Source organism: Laetiporus sulphureus, assembly GCF_001632365.1.
Source record: "Laetiporus sulphureus 93-53 unplaced genomic scaffold LAESUscaffold_13, whole genome shotgun sequence".
Lineage (NCBI taxonomy): Eukaryota > Fungi > Basidiomycota > Agaricomycetes > Polyporales > Laetiporaceae > Laetiporus > Laetiporus sulphureus.
This window is the reverse complement of record NW_024468522.1, coordinates 324,502-343,589: the sequence shown is the minus strand read 5'-3', so window position 1 is coordinate 343,589 and position 19,088 is coordinate 324,502. Positions and strand designations below refer to the sequence as shown.

Here is a 19,088-nt window from a genome sequence, read left to right as displayed (position 1 = left end):
GTGTCCGTGAACAGAACGGCAGCGCCGTTCACGTTACGTGTGCTGTTCGCCCACTTGCACGCCTCCTCGATCTCCACCTCCTCCGGCGTGAGCTTTGCATAGGTTTTCCGGGACAGAGTGAAGTTGCGCGCGTATGCATCGACCTGCCGCGTCCGGTACGCCGTCATCGGCATTCTCTCTTTCGACGGGCTACATACATGATCTGGTAGAGGCAGCCGGGGTACGCCTATAACACCTCGTCATCACCATGCGAGATCGATACTGTCCCATTCCTCGCAGCAGTCTCGTGCTACAACACTGGTGCACAACCCCAATTTTGTCTCCCTTCACGTACTCGACGTCTCATGTCTCGTGTCGTATGCTTGGAACAGCTTGAAGTCGATCCTCGACAACGTTCAACTCGTGCAATATACCAAGCTTCGGTCGATCGACATCTTACTCAAGCCGACGAACGAATCTGCCGCGACATGTACTCGTTGGGGAGGGAGTCGCGTCCTCGGCTAGTCGTTACGTTCTCGTTGGTCAACGGCCTCCGCAAACCAGAGCCATGGTTACTGGCTTTCATGAAATCTTTTCTGGATGAGCTGCCGTAGATGCAGGCCCAGCGTGGGAGACTGGCTTTGATATGGATGAGCGGTATTGCTGAAGTGCAAGAGTTCGGATGTGGGAGTCTGGCGCAGCCCTTTTGGTCTTCATGTTGAGGTGAGAGTTTACCTATTCGATCGCCGTCAGTTGCCTCTATCTCTTTGGCGGGGCCCTTATGCATGCTCAGTTGGACTTGTTTGCTTGTTGTTTCGGTTACTGTTCTGATTTAAAAAATAACGGTCTCAAAGTTACCTCAGGTCCTATGCAAAACTTTCTACGGGCGTTCACACGGGTTAAATGATGTATCATGATATTTATACAACCTGAAATTCTGGGTTGATGCATTGTGAACTGCGATGAAGTAGATACGCAAGTTTGAAGCAACAGCAGTTGCTTCCTGCGGGTCGTGCTACGATAGCCCCGGGCGCCAATTGCAAGCGCATGCTCCCACGACTCTTTACTCACTGACCACGTCAATCATTTGGTGTCTGCCTCATTCAATACAGCTCCCGCTCGTTCGCAGTGAGCCAGAGAGCTGCTGCATCTTGGACTTGCCACCACTTATCGAATAGTCGCATGTGAGAGAGGTTATCCGTTAGAATGCCCTGTCTGTGCGCTGACACGTCCGTTCGCTCTGGCAGCACGCTCAACTCCTCCATCGCGGACATGGACCACCATCCGAGTCTCCCATCTCCACGTCTGCCCACCGAAATATGCGACTACATACTCGATCACCTATGGGACGACCACAAGACCCTCAAGGTCTGCAGCCTCGTCACGCGAGAATGGCTCCCCACGACGCGGAAACATCTTTTCGATTTCGTTGGTATCATTACCAAGCCGCAGCGCGTCGCCTTTGAGGATGTGATTCTTCGTTCGGGAGACGCGGTGGCACTCTGTGTCCGAAAGCTGGACTTGAAATGGGAGCTCGGGGTTAGCCGTTCCCCCCCAATTCCCGTCTCCGTGGCTCGAATGATAGCATCTCTCGGCCGGCTAGAGGAGCTCACCCTCCGAGGTACCATATGGAGCGATTCTCACTCTCCCCCGAAGACTACAACGTGGCCGGTACTGCCCATGGTGAAGGCTCTTCATCTGCGCATCAGTATCGTCGCCGCCGTCGTAAGCCTGCAGCGATTCATCTGTGCATGCCCCTCGCTGTCCTCCCTAGAGCTGCAGATAGGACGAACCTCAGTTTCCCACCGTTCGCACACCCATCCTCCAACGGTCATCCCGAGATCGATAGTGCTCGAGACTTTGCAATGCAGTCTCGATGAGCCAGACCCCATGCTGGGATGGCTGCTGTATGGTGGCCTGAAGCTGCGCATGCGTCGACTAGCGATTACTGTACCCGACTATCCGACCTCAGGCAATTACCTCAGGACGGGCGACGTCCAAGCCCTGTTGCGTGCATCTGGTGAATGTCTGGAGCATCTCATCGTCAGGGTGGAAACCGAGATCTTCTCCTCCTATTCACCAGATAGGCAACAAGCGGCGCTGGCGCACAATCCGAACTTGGTCTCAATCTACGTGTCGAGCATATGGTGTGGGTTTTCTGATGACGTCCCTGATGACGGGCCGTACTCCAATGGCTGGCTGGGCCTGCTCACAATCCTTGTTGACATCCAATCCATGCACACGAAGCTGCAGTCAATCGACATCACGTTCATTACGGCATTCAAGCCGGATTTCACAAGTTTGTCTTGTGAGCAGCTTGATGCCGCCCTGGCGCGAGTTATGGATACCCACCCGCAGTTGATCTTGACCGTATGGATAAGGTGCGATTGTGATAAACCAATGCCATGGCTGGCGGAATTCGCCGAAGCACTTTTGCAAGGCTTGGTCAGGGCGCAGGCGGGGCGGGGCAGACTCTGTTTGATGTGGCTGAACGGTTACGATGAGATTAACGAGTTAGGTCGCGGTATGCTACCGTCCTGGTGTTCGCTGTGATGATGTGGAAGGGCTCTCCATTCATCTTTCCTCCTCGGCGAAGCTTTTCATGTACATCACCTTTTCAGGCTTTGCTTGTTATGCGCTTCGGGCTATATTTCGTAGATTCCACCTTCCGCCTGCGCGCGAGTCGCAGGGCATTGTCCCACAGTTCAGAGCGATGTAATGAGGGTTCACGTTGACGGCTCATTCAAGCGAAACAGATTATGCTCAACATTCCCAGAGATTGAAGATAGCATGCACTCAGGCTCCTCGTCCGCTGAGATATGTTTGTTGAGCGGAACAGCAACAGGCTCACAGTGGGAAGGGGGCGTTTAGTACTTCAGAGCTATTGAAGCAACAGTTGTTTCTTGCGGGTCGCGCTAGCATTTCTACCGTTCCCAAGAAGCGCTCGTACGCGGCGGCAGCCGCCACCTCTCATCCAGCTCCTCCCGGGATGACTCCCAACCCGCCCACTCCCTCGAAGGCTCCTAAGACCAAGAGTTCGCCAGAGCCTTTGAGGTATGTGGTTCACTTTGCTGGCTCCGCGCCGGCACATCTGCTTCAGACGCCCCCCGCCCAACTTGTCAGCGATGTGAATACAGCACTGGCTGCAATTCCGACTGCTGGAGGGCTGACTGCACTCGCAGCCTACCCGAGCTCCTCTGGCAACATCGTCCTGGCTTTTCCCACTACCACCTCATACCGCCGCGTTGACGAACACCTCCCGACCCTCCGTGCTGCCCTCAAGATCGATCCGGACCACCATGTCTCCAGGGACGTCAAATGGTCCAGGATCCTTCTCGGCAATGTCAGCACGCGGACAGCCCCTGGCGGCGATGTCCATTCGACGTCGACTCTGTCGACCGAGCTCATAAAGAACCCTGCGCTTGCGCGCCTACGCATCACCCAACCCCCGCGCTGGGCACGTCGACCTGAGCAAATCGACGGTGCTCGATCGTCCGTCATCCTCGGTTTCGAAGACCCGGACGGCTCTATCCTCACCGCCCTCCTCAAGACCCCCCTCTTCGCCTTCGGTACTCCCGTCACCACGTCGCGCTGGCGTGATAAGCCGCGCCTCCGGCAGTGTACGAGGTGCTGGGGATATGGCCATCTTGTTGCAGGATGCACGAAGCCACCCCGGTGCCGTGTTTGCGCCGGCCGCCATCTGGAATCACTGCACCGTTCGCGATGCACGTCGTGCGCGCAGGAGAATCGCACCGCCTCAGCCCCCTGCGATCATTCGCGCTGCGTTAACTGTCGTGGGCTCCACCACGCCGATGCCGCCACTTGCCCTAAGCGGGCCGCTTTCCGGGACCCAAGCACAACCCTTGGCCACGTCCCCTCTGACTCCACCCAGGTCCGCTCAGCTGGCGACACGGATGTCGCCATGTAGCTGTAGTCGTGTCCCTCTTCACCTTTTTCTCCTCAGATCTCCGCCCTTTGTGAGAACAACCTCCCCAGTCGATACTCCAGCAAGCTTTTTGGGAAGACGAAATTCTTACCACACCATGCACACGCCTTCTCCGGCCTCTTCGGCCTGTCGATAACCTTGCCAAGCGGGTACCTGTCGACACCCTTTCAAGTCGTGCAGCTGGCCTCGTGCAGAACTGAAACACCGCGGGATTAGGGACCCGGGGGTGCAGCCTATACTGGAACCACGTTCGAAGGGAGGGGTATTTGATTAGTTGGTAGTGTTCATGTTTCAAATGCGCCAGGGTCTGCTAATTACTTACTGTTCTTCATCCATCACCGCCCACCTCGCTCTCCGCCCCTGCCATTGGATACGGTAGTCCAGCGCTATTCTTTCTTTGTACCTACCACCATCGTCAGGTCCGCCTCCGGCGGACCGCTGTTGCCCTGCAAATAGTATCAAAAAAAAAAAAAAAAAGCTAGCATTTCTACTACAATCCATCTTCAATACGAACCCCAGGGCGCCAATTGCAAGCATGCGCTGCGCGTGACGATGAAATAGATAGATTTGATAGACGACCATCCGACTCGTTCCACAGCTCCCGCACGTTCGCAGTGAGCCAGAGACCCGCCGCAGCCGGGCCTGAGGCTTGTCACTACTCATCGAAGAGTCGCATGTGAGAGAGCTCGTCCGTTAGTGTTGAAGATGCCTCAGTGTCTGTGTACTGATACCTATGTTCAGCTCTGTTCGCTCTGCCAGTATGCTCAAATCTTCCATCGCCAACACGGACCACCGTCTGAGTCTCCCATCGCCACGTCTGCCCACCGAAATATGCGACTACATACTCGATTACCTATGGGACGACCATAAGACCCTCAAGGTCTGCAGCCGCGTCACGCGAGAATGGCTCCCCAGGACACGGAAACATCTTTTTCATTCCGTCCGGATGTTCAGCAATCTGCGGCGCGTCACCTTTGAGGATGTGATTCTGCACTCGGGAGATGCGGTGGCGCTCTGCATCCGCAAGTTGGTGATGATTTGGGACCTCAACGAAGAGGTCCTTTTATTCCCGATTCCCGCCTCCATGCCTCGAATGCTGGCGTCTCTCGGCCGGCTGGAGGAGCTCACCCTCTGTGTTTCCACGTGGGACGATTGTTACTTCTCCACGGAGACTATAACGTGGCCGGTACTGCCCGCGGTGAAGGCTCTTTACCTGCAAATGCTCATCGTTAACGACGTCGTAAGCCTGCAGCAATTCATCTGCGCATGCCCCTCGCTCTCCTCCCTGAAGCTCGAGATAAGACGAGCCTCAAAGTGCGACAGCTCGCGCACCCATCCTCCAACGGTCATCCCGAGATCGATAGTGATCGAGACTTTCCAATGCGACATCCGCGAGTCAGGCCCCATACTCAGATGGCTGCTGCAGGGCGGCCTGAAGCTGCGCATACGTCGACTGGCGATTAATGTACCCGGCAGTATTTGGGTCCCGGTCAATTTTCTTAGGACAGGCGGCGCTGAAGGCCTGTTGCACGCATGTGGTGAATGTCTGGAGTATCTCATTGTCGGGTTGTCATCCCAGATCTCCCCTGGTTCGCTAGATGGCCAACAAGGTTCGGTGCTGGCGCACAATCCGAACCTGGTCTCCGTCTATGTCCTGGACGTGTTCTGGTCGTTCCCCAGTGGCTGGCCGAGTCTGCTCTCAATCCTGGCTGACATCCAGCCAATGCACACCAGGCTGCAATCGATCGACATCACGTTGCTTACAACAGGAGAGTCGGATATCACAAGGATGCTTTGTGAGCAGCTTGATGCCGCCCTGGCGCGAATTGTGGAAACCCACCCGCAGTTGATCTTCACCGTATGGATAACCAGCAATCTTGACGTACCCGCGCCATGGCTGGCAGAGGTCGTCAAAGTGCTTTTGCATGGCTTGGTCAGGGTGCAGGTGGGACGGGGCAGACTCTGTTTGATGTGGCTGAACGGTTACGGTGAGATCAGAGAGTTCGGTCGCGGTAGGATGCCGTCCTGGTGTTCGCTGTGATGATGTGGCAGGGCTCGTTCATTCATCTCTCCTCCTTGGCAACACCTTCCATGTACACCACCCTTTCGGACTTTGCTTGTTACGCGCTTCGGGTATGGTTCGTAGATTCCACCTTCCGCCTGCGCGAGTCCCAGGGCGTTGTCCCACAATTCAGAGTATGCAATGAGGGTTTATGTTGTCAATTGGGACGGCTCATTCAAGCAAAACAGATTATACCAAACATTTCCAGACATTCAAGGTAGCATGCTCTCAGGCAGTGCTGATCCGCCGAGATGCCTACTTCCCGAGGGGAGGCGTGTCCGCGAACAGAACTGCAGGAAGCCGGGGCGGGTACCGAGCGTCGTTCATGAAATGTGCGCTGTTCACCACCTCGCGCACCTCCTCCGAGGCTCCTCGACCTCCTCTGTCGCGAGCTTTATATGTGCTGCGCCCAAATCTCTTTCAGGCGCTGGAATGGGTCAAGATCAGCACCTGCTTTGCTCCTGTTTGCCCGCGAGGAGAGCACTCACTGGTATCTCGATCTTGGTCGTGCCGGGGATAGGTATGACGTCCGGCCGTTGTGCAAGAAGCCATGCGAGCGCGATTTGTCCTGCTGTCGCATTGTGTCGCGCTCCAATTTGTTTCAGCCTGTTGGCGAGCTTCAAGATGCTCGGCAAGTTCTCTTTCGAGTTATCTGTCAAGACGTGTTGGCTCAGTCCGATTGAATCCCATAGCCAATGTCAAGTCGAGTCACATACCGCGGCACCGTGCGTCTGAAGTCATCCTCGTCAAAGTCGTCAAGCGATTTCTGCAGTTTAGTTCTTTAGTCAACATCAAGCGGCCAGAAGAAGGCGAGAAACGGAAGGTGCACTGACATATTGTCCGGTCAGCAAGCCGCGCCTGAGGGGCGAGTACGCGATGATCGTGATGCCGAGTTCTCTGGCAGTCTTCAGCAGCCGATCTTCTCGTCCTCGATGTCGAGCGTGAAGGGCGGGACTCGACCTGGAGCGCAGTGATAGGGTGCACAGCGAGTGCGCGACGGAGGGTCTCTGTGGAGCACTCGGACAGGCCGAGATATTTCACTTGCCTGCTCTGATGGCGCACGGGCGAGTTCAACTGCTGAGACTCAGTGATCATGATGTGAGAATACTCACTTGATAAGCTCGGCCATCGCTCCGACTGTCACCTCGATGGGCACTGTCGGGTCTGCCAGGCTGTTTGTCGGGCATCAATCGAATGCACTCAAGTGGGGTCCGTTTAATCACGTATTTGTAGTTGTATATTGACTGTTCTGAATTGTTTTTGCATTGTAATTGGGACTCTGATACTTAATCAGCTCGTGGGCTTTCATGTCCACTGCCAAGCTAGAAGATTTGTACGTAGTCAAGATTGACGTATACTGTTTGCCGTGCGTCAATCATCCTTCCTTCACACGCCTGAGGGTCCGCAAAGACTCTCTTAAAAGCCTGCTGATCTCGTATACCGCGTCGACGCTTGTAGCCTCGGAGTCGGTATCTCCAACTCTACCACACTGGTGGGGCTAAGCCAGCGCGCATACAAGATGTAAAGAGTAACAGTATCGGGAACCCGAAATTCGTCTGCTATCAGCACATATGGCACTACGAACAGGAAGATAAGGCCAATCGTGATCAGAAATCAGTACATAATGGGTGCGCTTCTACGCATATGTTCCAATTTCACTTGAGATTGAACCATGGTGCCGTTGCGAAAACGACACAGCGAGCTTCCCTCCTAGGCCTCATTAACATTCCCCGCTTGCGCTTTCCACCCACCTTCTGCTCATGCCGATGCACATTCCCCGGGTCCGTGGGGCACTGCAGGTGCTCTTAGTGTTTCCTGCGGGTTCCCCTCGGCGGCAAGCCTGCGTGCACGTCCTTCTAATGCGAGGTGAACGTCCCTGAGGTCGGTAAGCCAGCACAGCCGCACAGTCTCTAATCATCGAATAGCAAGAGAAAAGGAGAGGGGGCTGCCTCGACGCCCACATTCGATAGAAACCGGTCGTCCAGAAATCTCGGCCCTTAGTGAAGTACGACGGGCCGTCATGACGATGCTCCTGCTCGCGACGTCTAGGAAGCCGATGAATGACATATTGTACGTCGCGGCCCACCTAGTGCGGCTCATGCGGCTCTCGCTTGATGCGCCTACAACAGATGACTGTGTGCGAATTCATTCATAACGTAGAGTAATTTTGAACGCGAATGCGACTCCTAATGAACAGCTATTATGCACGTATGTGGCTACGAAACGTACAACGAGTCCGCCACAAAGCGTTCAACGCTCGGTAGGTGCGGCGCCTGGGGCGGGGCGATCTCCGCATGGGACGAATGATGCCGTGAACCTCTGCCTCTCTGGCCGCTGCGCGCGGATGGCACAATCGTCGTAACTGTGACCACAGTGTGCTCACGGTCCTCGTATGGTGGCGGCGGCGACGATGGCGTGCCGTGCTCAGGGGCCACCTCATGTCGAATCGGGGGCTCAGGAAGTGTGGCCCCGGGTTTGAACCAACAGTCGATGTCCTCGTCCTCCGGGAAAGGGCTAGAAAGGCCTGGAGGACGCATGTTGAAGCACCGCTCCCCGTCGGCAAATTTCAGCCACGCCATGTCCTCTTCGTCTTCGTAGACTTGGGAAGTAACGATCGCAGCGTCGGAGGTATACGTGATCTGGTAGTAGTCGGGCGAGTCGACGGCACGGCTGGGGCGTGCGCTCGACCTGGTGCGCGATGGGATGGTAGGTGAGGGACGGGGAGGGCGAGCAGCGGCGGAGGAAGCAGAGTGGAAGGTGTTTATCCACGGCTGTGCACGGGCGTGCTGGTCGATTGCGAGGTCAATGAGATATGCGGGCTCGTCAGGAATGTCGTTGGAGATGAGGCCTTGCAGTGAGGGAGGTACTGATCGCGAGCGGGCCGCGTCTCTGCCTCTGCAGAGCAGACTGCGGTTTCCTAGGAAGACCGGCTCTGCCTGGATGCTAGGAGTTGGTGGTGCGCCATAGTTGATGTTCGGGGCGGAGAAGCGGCGGATTTCCCTCGAACTAGATGCGACAGGAGACTCCATGATGAAGATGCGAAATATCTATGTTAAGTGGTTGTTGTAATGGATGAATGCGATGATAGACTTGCATGACGGTGGCTCCCGTCCCTTTTATACAGCAGAACACGGAAGTGCTGGAGTCTAGCGGAGAACACGGAGTCGTATCCGCGCTCCCTTGGCCTGTGGAGACCCATGAAGTACGCGGATGTGGATGGGGTACACGTCGGATGCGGATGAGGGCGGAAGTCGATCATACCCGCGCTCCTAACGCGGTCACGTGGTCGCGTACGCATCCACTCGATCCAGAGTCATCTTGACAAAACATTTAAAGCCTTGGCGGGTTATAATGCTACGTGCATCGCGGTCGAGGCGACAGGTACATTGGATGATCGCTAGCCCGCTGTATCCTGGCGCTTGTATTGCAGCCGAGACAGTGCGGTCGAACAAGTAACAGGTGTCTGCCCTGAAACTTATGTGCTTAGCAGCGTGAAAGGAGGCCGTCATCAAAATATCAGACGGAATGTCTGTAGGAGCATGAGCATAGGGAGAAGCTGTTTGACCCAAAGCAAAGCCGTCTTCGAGCATTAGTGGCATACGTTGTCCATCCATGGGAGTGGAAGAGGCTGCAGGAGATATGCATGAAAGCTCACTATTTGCACATTTTAATCGCCGATTTCAGCATCGGCTTGCGCTAAAGACCTTTTGAGGTCATGCCGATGGGAGGAAGTGATTGGTTTTGCACATTGCACGGCCACACGACACCAGATTCATGTCTTGCACCTTTACGGAGCTTTTAAAATCCATCTGAAGCTGGAAGCCTCGATGTCTGGAATATATGCCCCATCATGAAGCACAGAAGTAAGATTGAGCAAGACCATCATGAAAATGGAATTGTGATACGAGAATTGGGCCGTTCAAGCCGCTATTGCAGCTTCTAAAGAAATTGGCTGCTCATAACCGGACTTGTAACTGTCTGCACCGTCTATATACCATGGGAATGCAATGAGCACTAGTTTTATAAGCAGATATGCACAGCCAGAGAGCCGGACGGCTCGCGGGTGGGACCGAACGACGACGATGCTTCATGTATCAATTCGAGTGTACTTACAGCCCAGTGGTCTAGATTTGTATCGGATCAATGTTCACTTTTTCACTGATTCGGGACAGTCCTGCTCACCCTCTCATCTATAGCAGGACTGCTTACCCATGTCAAAGAATGAACGACTCCATGTGCAGTAATGCACGATTGCGAGCTTGGGGGACGTCCGGAGTGCTAAGCGCTAAGCGCTCAGCTGTGGTTGGAACTTGGGATCCAGATCTCAGCCTGTAAGCGCCCGTCCGGTGTCGGATACAGGTGTCGGATACAGTGTCTTATTGCAGGGCAATTTATTTTATTTCTGTGAAAACCTCCGTGCGTTCGGTTTGGCATTTAAGAACGACATTGCTGAGGAGAAGCACCTTTTGACCTACAAGTAATTGAATAACCTAATGATACATTTTGCCACAAAGACGATAAAAACACAGCAGAGGGACATATCACAGCACAGCCAACGCTGACATCAAAGAGTCCACATGCACGCCTCGACAGACTCAGACTGCAATCACTCCTCCATCTCATCGCCGCTCTCCTCACTCTCACTTTCGCTCTCGCCCTCTGCGACCTCCAGCGACTCGAGATCGATGTCGTGGTCCGCTCCGATATACGAGTCGCAGATGACGAACAGTTTGAGTGCATGCGAGCCCTGCGGTAACGAGAACTCGAGCCGCACAGACAGGTTGCGGTGCACCGTGACACGCTTGATCGCAAGCAGCTGCCGCGTCTTCGGTTCGCCAATGACAAGCCACCAGTTCGCGAGCTTTTTGAGCGGGTAGAACGGCGCGACAACGATCTCGCCGTCTCCGCCTTCCGCCTCCTCGTCCGCGTCCCGGCTGAGCGAGACTTGAATCGTGATCGGCGCACCAGATGTGTAGTCGCCCTTCGCTAGCTCGTAGTTGACGTCGAGGGTTGGATACGAGTTGACGAACGTGGCAACGTCCCGCCTACATGGACTGTCAGTCAACAGAAACATTCGCATAAAGTAGAATGACATACATCTGCCTGGCATCCATCTGCAGCAGTGCATTGCGCGCGTCGTCTTCCATCTCCATGATGTCGTAGACGGACTCGATGCCAGCCTCTTTGCACCGCTTAATTACCTGCATAGACCATCAGAACCGAATCATTCCTAATGTAACAAGAACACTTACATCGGGCTCGAAGTGCGGAATCTGCTTCAAGGGCGAGTCCGTCTCCCAGCATGCCTGCACGCACATCTGGGAGAGATCCATCGCGCCGAGGGCATTCAACCACGCATTCGAGGACATCACATCCACGCACGCCGACAGCAGATTGAGTACCTTCTCCAGGACGAGCACCTGATCAGCCGCCAAGTCGGGCGGGAGCTGCAAGCGAGAGAAGTGCGCTTGCAACAGCAAGAAGGTCTTGAAATGTGGTGCCTCGAAGTCGGCTCGGTCGAGCTTGACGGGCACGCGGTCGTAGATGCGACGTAACAGTACGTCTTCGTGTCTCCGGATGGGTATTGATTCGAACTCGGCGGAGGAAGAGACGACTTCGAGGAGGCCCTTCATCTTCGTGCGTTCCTTGAGGGAAAGCGTGTATACCTCCACCGTCACGTCTATAAAAAGAAATCAGGCTGCAGTTGAAACAAGCAAAGACGAGATGCTCACATGAAATATTGTAGTATGCAGCAATCATACCCAGGTTCAATGGAGAAACGTCCATCTCGTCCTCTGAAGAAGCAAATAAGCTAGTGTGACAGTCGAAACTGCAAAATATGCTCACCAATAGAGATACACTTTGAGTTAACGAGGTCGCTCAACGTGTTCTCGACCAGCTCGGACAGATGGTCCGACAGGTGCTGGTGGCTGACGTTGTGCAGATTGTAATAATTCGGGTTCTGTGTCATCCGCCGGTAAAAGTACGTCCACGTCAAGATATCCTGAGACGAATTGTAAGTAGTGTACGAGATCAATACAATGATCGAAGACGTACCATAGCATCCTGCTTGTTTTCGATTGTCTTCACAGCAATCTCCGCCAGGAAGTAGTCATGTAGCATGTGCGTAGGCAGATGGGACTCAATCGGGAGGCCCTCGGCAAGGAACTTCTTGTAAAAGTCCTTCCGCGTCTGCTGGCACATCAACACGCATCGACTCTTGTCATCCTCCGTTGGCCGGCAAGCACGGCCCATCATCTGAAGAACGTCCATGACGGGATAGTCCACGTAACGATGCTCTTTGCCCTCGTAAGATTGGACACCCATGATGATCACCATGTAGCTAGCGACTGGAAGACTCCACGCCGTATCCTAGAACGCAAATGTGAGCACATGAATCATGAATCGCTTGGAACAACTCTGCCTACTTTAGACGCGATGAGCACTTGAATAGCACCGGACTGGAACAGGCGTTCCACGATGCGCTTGTCTTGTCTGTTCAGCGCCTCGTGGTAGTAACCAATGCCATGCTTAAGTGTCTCGACCAAACCTTGGTCAGTGATGTGGTCCAGATGGATTTGCAGGTCAGCCTCCTCAATGTTCAAGAAGCGATTGCTGTTGTCATCGGCACCACAATGTATCAGGATGTCGTCGGCCGTAAGACGGCACTGCCGGCGGGACGGAACAAAAATGATGACCGGCTTTGTTGGTGAATACTCGACGATCGCGAGGTACGCCGGTTTCGACATTGCGATCATTAATGAGGGGAAGTGCGGGATGTTGAAGCTTTGCAGATGGATGTCCATGTCAAGAGGACGCGCACTATATTTGTTGTGAGCAACGGGCAGCATCAACGTTAAAAAGGCTCAGAGCACTTACCTCGGTGGGAAGTTGAAGATGGCATGCGACGGAGCACCCATCCATTCTCCCAAGTCACGCGCATTGGCAAGTGAGACTCCACATGCGACAATTCGTGTCTTGAGCTCCGTTTGGGCAGAAACGTACCGTGTGCGAGAGACTACGACTTCGTACGTCGGTCCAACTTCGCCGCCAACGAGCTGGATCTCGTCAGCAATGAGAAGGCCGATAGTCTGGACGTTCTTGCGCTGTCGCCATCTCCTCGATAGGACATCCCACTAGAAGCACCGGATCAATATCCCATAGTATTGATGACAAATATGCAGACTAACCTGTGTCGGTGTGCAGATAATGAGGTCACCCTTCTCCAACAGGCGAAGGTCTGCGCTAGTCTCTCCGGTGAGGCTGACAATCTCCTTTCCACCCTGCAGATCGCTGAACTTGTTACGCCACTCGGCGACACGCAAATCGACCATCTCCTGGAAAGGCTCGATGCAAACGGCTCTTTGTTGCTCACGCTTGCTCCATAATCTGAGCAGAGCGAACTCGGCACAGATGGTTTTGCCGCTGCCAGTGGGAGCACCGACGAACACGTTCTCATCCGTGGTGTACAACGCTTGGAACACTTGCGTCTGGATCTTGTTGAATGTGCGTATCGTTGACGAGTAAATGCTCTCGAATTCCTTGTTGTGAAGAGCCGAGAGAGGAAGAGGCTGCAAGTCCAGGAGAGGCGTGGGCTGAGGGAACTTCTCCGGAAGGATGAGATGTTTGAAGGAGATGGGAAGACGCGTCTCTGCGTGCAACCAGCGATCGGAGATAACGGAGATGTAGTAGTTCGGTGGGACGGGCTCGAACATAGGGACGGTAATCGTGACGTTGTGTTCGTCTTCAGCGTATCTCTGACGCAGAAGGAACGTGTCATGGAAGAGAATAATTTCACCGTCAACGTCCTCGACCATGATCCAGAAGGATTCGGCGGTGCCATGAATCTTTTCGTCCCATCTGAAGTCAGGAATGATGGTCAAATCGATACGAAGGAGAGTCCTGGTGATCGGTTGGACCTGGGCTTGCAATCTAAGATGACATGTCAACATCCGTGTCATATAAAGGTGGAAATGGAAACATACTGAAGTTTAGGGAAGCTATGCACCAAACGATGGACCAATCTTCCGGCATTCTGAATGCCGATCAGCTCGCCGATTTCAGGAGGACTCTAAACGCGACATTAGCGACATGAGCATTGATGAGGACAAAGATCAAACAAACCAGATCGAAGTAACGGTACCAAGGCTGTGAAAAAAATGTAAGCTTCAAGTAACGTAGAGACCATGATGAACTACTCACGAATTGCTTCCCCTCTGCCTTTCTGATAATCTCAGCAGGGACACCCTTGAACTGTCGCAAAGGAGTCATCGAACTCCACCTAGGAACTCTGTCAGTAACCCTGAATATCGTTGAGAGGCCTACACGTACATTCTTCGGTCCACCATCTTGCACAGATCAAGACAAGCCTTGGCTGGGATTGCCCATCCACGCTTCAAGCAGATCTCAAACATCGCCCGGAGAATACTAGAATCACCCATTAATAACTAGTACGCACAACGAAGGAAAACATGCTCACCGTCCAGCCGATTGCTGCACATATACCATGTCCGCGACAAGAGCAAAGCCTAGAACACCCACGTTAGCAAAACTGTATCTCCTTACCAGTACGGCTCAACGAACCTTCAAGCTTGAGCTGCGAGATGTATGCTTGTAAAAGCACGTTGATCTTCGCAGCCGGCTCTTCGACACTCTCCTTTACTGGAATAGGGACTCGCTCCAGCAACTTTCCCAGCTCCAGCTTCTCCTGTTAGACGCGCACCAAATGAGTTACCTGTATTCTGGGATATCGTACAGATGCCACTTACGTCTTGTCGAACCTGTAAAAGCATGCAAATTGAGTATCATATATGATTATAACAACACCAAATTCACATACCGGCAACAATTTGAACTCATTGGACAGAGCAAATACCCTGAAAAGCTCCAGCGTTGTCATCGTTGGCCTGAGGTGCTGGTTGTACGTCGCCATCGAGTTGTGTGTCACGTAGTAATAAGAGGCAATACGACCCAGCTCGGTGCTGTGGAATCGTCCAGATGCCCGCTCGTACTTGATGAGGTGGCACTTCTCAAGAATGACGGCGGCCGTATGCGCAATGTCCGCACGCTTCTGCACCAGCGCCGGGTCGTCCTCGAGGTAGTCGACGCCAACACTGTAGAGCGCTGGATCCTTCAGCATACGCACGTACAGGTATGTGTAGCCGAGCCATTGGACAGCCTCGTCGCGGTTCCGAATGGTACCCAGGACAATCTCAGCATTCAGGTTGTCTGCAAGTTTTGACACGAACTGCGACTCGATCGGCAGCTGCTGGTTCATCAAGCTCAGGTAGTACTGCAGCTCGGAGTGGTTAGTGATGATGACACCTTCTCCGTACGTGTCGTATTGCGGCCGTCCGGCACGGCCAAGCATCTGCAGTACGTCCTGCGACGATAGCTCGACCCATCGGCCCTTCTCAGGGTTGTAGATCTGCGTGCCCTTAATGATGACGGTGTGCGCAGGAAGGTTCACACCCCACGCGAGAGTCGCAGTGCAGACCAGAACTTGGAGGTGTCCGTCCGCGAATAGCTCTTCGACGAGTCCACGGTCCTCGCGCGACATGCCTGCATGGTGGATACCAAAGCCGAACTGAAGGAGGTCCTTGAGGTTCGTGTCCCTAACATTGTTCGACTCCTCAAGCAGGATCTCTCGAGTCGCACCTTCAGGCTTGACGAACTGGGTGATTGTCTCCTTCTCGATCGCCATATCCCGGATGAACCTCGCAGTCTTCGCTGTCTCCTTACGCGAATGCACGAAGACGAGCGTCTGGTTCTTGCCCGCCTGATCAAGCACCTTCTCGTAGCACACCTCGTTCATCACTTGGTATCGCTTGATAGCCTTCTTCTCCGTGACGCCGACGAACTGCTGCTGCAAGGCGCACGGCCGGTACGACGCGTCGAAGTAGAAGAGGCCCTTGGACGGGTCAACGCGGAGGAACGTCGCTACATCCTGGTAATTTGGCAGCGTAGCAGAGAGACCAACAAGACGAACATACTCGTTAGTCTGTTCCATCCGTCTGATCGTCCGCGCAATGATGCTCTCCAATACCGGACCACGCTCGTCGTGCAGCAAGTGGATCTCGTCAACAATGATGAGCCGCACGAGGTTGGTATAGCTGGTGTCGGTGCTCTTCCGCGTGATAACGTCGTACTTCTCCGGCGTGGTGACGATGATCTGCGTCTCAGAGATCTGCTGCTTCGTCATTTGCGCGTCTCCAGTCAACTCGCCGACCTTGATGCCATATGCACCCAGCCGCGAGCTGAAGTTGCCAACCATCTCCTGCACGAGCGCCTTCATCGGTGCGACATAGATAATCTTGAAGGAGTCAAGGTCGATGGCACCAGTCTCCTCGTCGCGGTACTTGCCCAGCTCATGCAAGACCGTAAGCATAGCCACGTTCGTCTGAAGGTGTGCGTCAACACCAACACTCTCCATGTCAAATTGACTAGTGTCATACCTTTCCAGCGCCCGTAGGAGCACACAGCAGTATTGGCTCGTCCGTGCCGAAGGCGACCGGATACAGCTTGCTCTGAACGCGGTTGAGATTCTTCATGCCAGAGAAGCCATCCCTCGCCCAAAGTGGCAGGTCCGTGATGGGCACCAACTCACCCGGCTCAGTGGGCTTCTGCTTGGGGGCAGGTACATGAATCTCCTCGTAGCCCTTCTTTGCCCGCTTGAACGAACCTTCCGGAAGCTTGCACTTCTTATTCGACATCAAGTGGCCTCCTTGGCTGAACATCATGCTCTCGAGATCTACCGTAGCTTTTGGCTGGACGATGGTCCCGGGAGCAAGAGTGGCGGTCTTCGGTATCTCGGCTTTGAGCTTCTCGTCGACTTCCATAGCCACCGCCTCCGCCTTCGCCCTCGCTTTCCTATCCCCAGCAAGCTCCCTCAATATCCACCCAAGACCCTTCTCACGCATCGCGACCTCGACATTGACGCGCTCGTCCGCATCGCTGCGCATGAGCTTCGTGCACCAAACGATAACATCCCGGTTCTTGAGGAACTTCGTGATGATGTGGAAGCTCTGGTACTCGAAAAGCTCCATGAGTTGGTTTTCGCAGTCACGGAGACTCGACTCAGAACCAAGGATGGACAATACTTGCGCGGCCTTGTCCGCGGAGGTGACGGGGTCGGGATACACCTCGGATATTTGACGTTGAACCCAGAAACCGTCAATTGAATGAGGCGAGACAATGTCCCTGTCGATATGAGCCTTGCCTTGCTGTGCGGCAGAGCCCTCACCAATGACAAGTTCCTCCTCGCCCTCCAGCGTCTCGGGTGCGCCCGCCTCAGGTGCTGCCTCTCCCGCACCCTCCTCACCCTCCTCTTCTGACTCTTCCCGAATCTCAAAGCCTTCCTCTTCCTCCTCCTCTTCCTCCTCTTCCTCATCAAACACGACCGCAACGCCCGTCTCTTCGTCAATCTCCGCTTCCTTCCTTTCCAAGTCAGGTTCAATCATGGTCTCATCCTCCGCACCAAAGTCCGTGATCTTCTTCGACAGATTGAGCAGCTGCGCAAACTGCTCATTCGAGACGGGGCCAACCACCTCCTCCACCTCCTTCTTCTTGTCGAAGTCCTTCGTATTCTCGTTTTTCAGCGTCTCCAGCACCATGTCGGCAGCGCTGCGCACTACGTCCTGCGCCTGGTCGCCAAGTGCCTGATGCACGCTGGACAGTATGAGTTCGTACACCTCGCGCGTCTCCGCCGTTCGCGGTCGGTATGTCAGGCCCTCTACGTCTTGTGTGGCCTCGATAATGTCAGTGTAGCCGAATCCAGTCGTCTCGGTCGTTCGACGCGTAGGCACCTGCTTCCCGGCTCCCTCTTGCTTGTCTGCAGCTCTCTTCTTCTTCTTTTGTAGATCCTTAGGGGCTTCCCGCTGCACGCGCGAACCCATCTCATGCGGGTTGATACGTCCAGCAAGCGATGTGGGGGCGCCATCAGGCTCCTTGTCTCGACGCGGCAGCGCAGACCTGTCGGCGGTCAAGACCAGTGAGGAGATGGCGGCATAGTTGTAGCCAGAAAGATCGCGTTTTGCAGACATGGTGGTGGTGGTGGATGAGGGTGGAGATGGTCGCCGCAGACAACGACGAGCAGATTACAAACAGCGCTGTCATGAACTTTTGCGGTCACGGGGTCCTTGATGCGCCCTGGTGGGACTGCTGCCACTGCTCGCTTCAGCACGTTGCGCACGTGAACGTGACCTGTATTTATCGGAACTTGAATTGCGCGCCAGTAGTCGGTGGCTGAACAAGGAGGGGTTGTTCATACTTCATACATCAAAGTTATTTGTCGATTTTTATGCTCGGGGCTTCCCGCCGTTGACCTTCTCAAAGGGGTCTTAAGCTTTGCGTACGCCGCCTTCCAATTCATTTAGATTGAAGCATACACCGTGGCATCCTGTCGTTTATCTTGAAGATAGATTCAGACCTCATATGAAATGTGTCAGAATAACCAGTGCGCTTGCATGGCCTGCTTTCGCGAGAAATGGCCAACCGATGCGCGCAGGTGCGAACATAGCAAACAAAAACGTGTCAAACCCATCCCCCCTCCAACCGCACCGTCCATTGGAATTAACCTGGTAACCACCCAATTCCGTGGATGGCTGGAACCTCACTTACTAACGGGATCATCAGCAGCCTAGATGCCCGCTACCGCTGATTAATCATTTGCAGTATCGGCACCAAATACTTATCAGTACCTGGTAATCCAAAGCGTACTCAGCCGCCAATGCTATCCTGTTAGGCAGAATACATGCCATTCCTCCGTCGCAGCCTCATGCTCAAAGGCCAGCTGCAGACTGACGCATGGGTAAATGCAATAGATAACCTTCTGCGGTTCTGCAGCTTCGATATGCATTTTCTGATTCCCCCACTTGGATTTCAGAAGTGTGCTGACGACAATGGTCGCTTCAATCATGACGAGCTGCAATTGCTGCCAGCCACCGTATGCCGTCAGCGTCGGGGCATACCAGTGATACCATTGCAGGATCGGCGCAATCTCAGATCGTGATCTTATCACCTCTTGTGCTTGGCGCATCGTGCCCGCTCCTCTGCACTCGGAGGGCCCCCGACCGATGCCTGAGGCCGAATGAGAAGCCGGAT

The 19,088-nt window shown here is 54.2% G+C and overlaps 5 protein-coding genes across 5 annotated transcripts; 3 read left to right on the top strand and 2 right to left on the bottom strand.

The window, feature by feature from the left end:
- The first annotated feature begins 1,008 nt into the window (after positions 1–1,008).
- On the top strand, positions 1,009–2,744 carry LAESUDRAFT_724403 (uncharacterized protein). The gene is made up of 2 exons (XM_040908604.1): positions 1,009–1,163; positions 1,227–2,744. The coding sequence occupies exon 2, from the start codon at positions 1,252–1,254 to the stop codon at positions 2,530–2,532; it is 1,281 nt and encodes a 426-aa protein (XP_040765666.1). The 5' UTR covers positions 1,009–1,163; positions 1,227–1,251; the 3' UTR covers positions 2,533–2,744.
- A 1,698-nt stretch (positions 2,745–4,442) lies between these two features.
- On the top strand, positions 4,443–6,061 carry LAESUDRAFT_88674 (uncharacterized protein). Its single transcript, XM_040914862.1, has 2 exons — positions 4,443–4,617; positions 4,685–6,061. Exon 2 carries the CDS (start codon positions 4,686–4,688, stop codon positions 5,964–5,966), a length of 1,281 nt encoding a protein of 426 aa, XP_040765665.1. The 5' UTR covers positions 4,443–4,617; position 4,685; the 3' UTR covers positions 5,967–6,061.
- LAESUDRAFT_811770 (Aldo/keto reductase) lies at positions 6,061–9,081 on the bottom strand. The gene is made up of 7 exons (XM_040914347.1): positions 8,217–9,081; positions 7,100–7,159; positions 6,948–7,032; positions 6,821–6,892; positions 6,704–6,753; positions 6,476–6,656; positions 6,061–6,404 (listed from the first exon to the last, which is right to left on the bottom strand). The coding sequence occupies exons 1-7, from the start codon at positions 9,014–9,016 to the stop codon at positions 6,243–6,245; spliced, it is 1,410 nt and encodes a 469-aa protein (XP_040765664.1). The 5' UTR covers positions 9,017–9,081; the 3' UTR covers positions 6,061–6,242.
- A 1,291-nt stretch (positions 9,082–10,372) lies between these two features.
- On the bottom strand, positions 10,373–18,061 carry LAESUDRAFT_811769 (putative RNA helicase). Its single transcript, XM_040914346.1, has 18 exons — positions 16,442–18,061; positions 14,827–16,386; positions 14,756–14,767; positions 14,571–14,694; positions 14,467–14,515; positions 14,319–14,414; positions 14,190–14,268; positions 14,112–14,135; positions 13,973–14,058; positions 13,178–13,919; positions 12,867–13,123; positions 12,416–12,809; positions 12,045–12,359; positions 11,835–11,991; positions 11,720–11,782; positions 11,240–11,667; positions 11,085–11,188; positions 10,373–11,032 (listed from the first exon to the last, which is right to left on the bottom strand). The coding sequence occupies exons 1-18, from the start codon at positions 18,026–18,028 to the stop codon at positions 10,594–10,596; spliced, it is 6,516 nt and encodes a 2,171-aa protein (XP_040765663.1). The 5' UTR covers positions 18,029–18,061; the 3' UTR covers positions 10,373–10,593.
- Positions 18,062–18,411: 350 nt separating this feature from the next.
- Positions 18,412–18,758, top strand: LAESUDRAFT_724396 (uncharacterized protein). Its single transcript, XM_040908603.1, has 3 exons — positions 18,412–18,441; positions 18,493–18,565; positions 18,621–18,758. The coding sequence occupies exons 1-3, from the start codon at positions 18,425–18,427 to the stop codon at positions 18,690–18,692; spliced, it is 162 nt and encodes a 53-aa protein (XP_040765662.1). The 5' UTR covers positions 18,412–18,424; the 3' UTR covers positions 18,693–18,758.
- Positions 18,759–19,088: the final 330 nt, after the last annotated feature.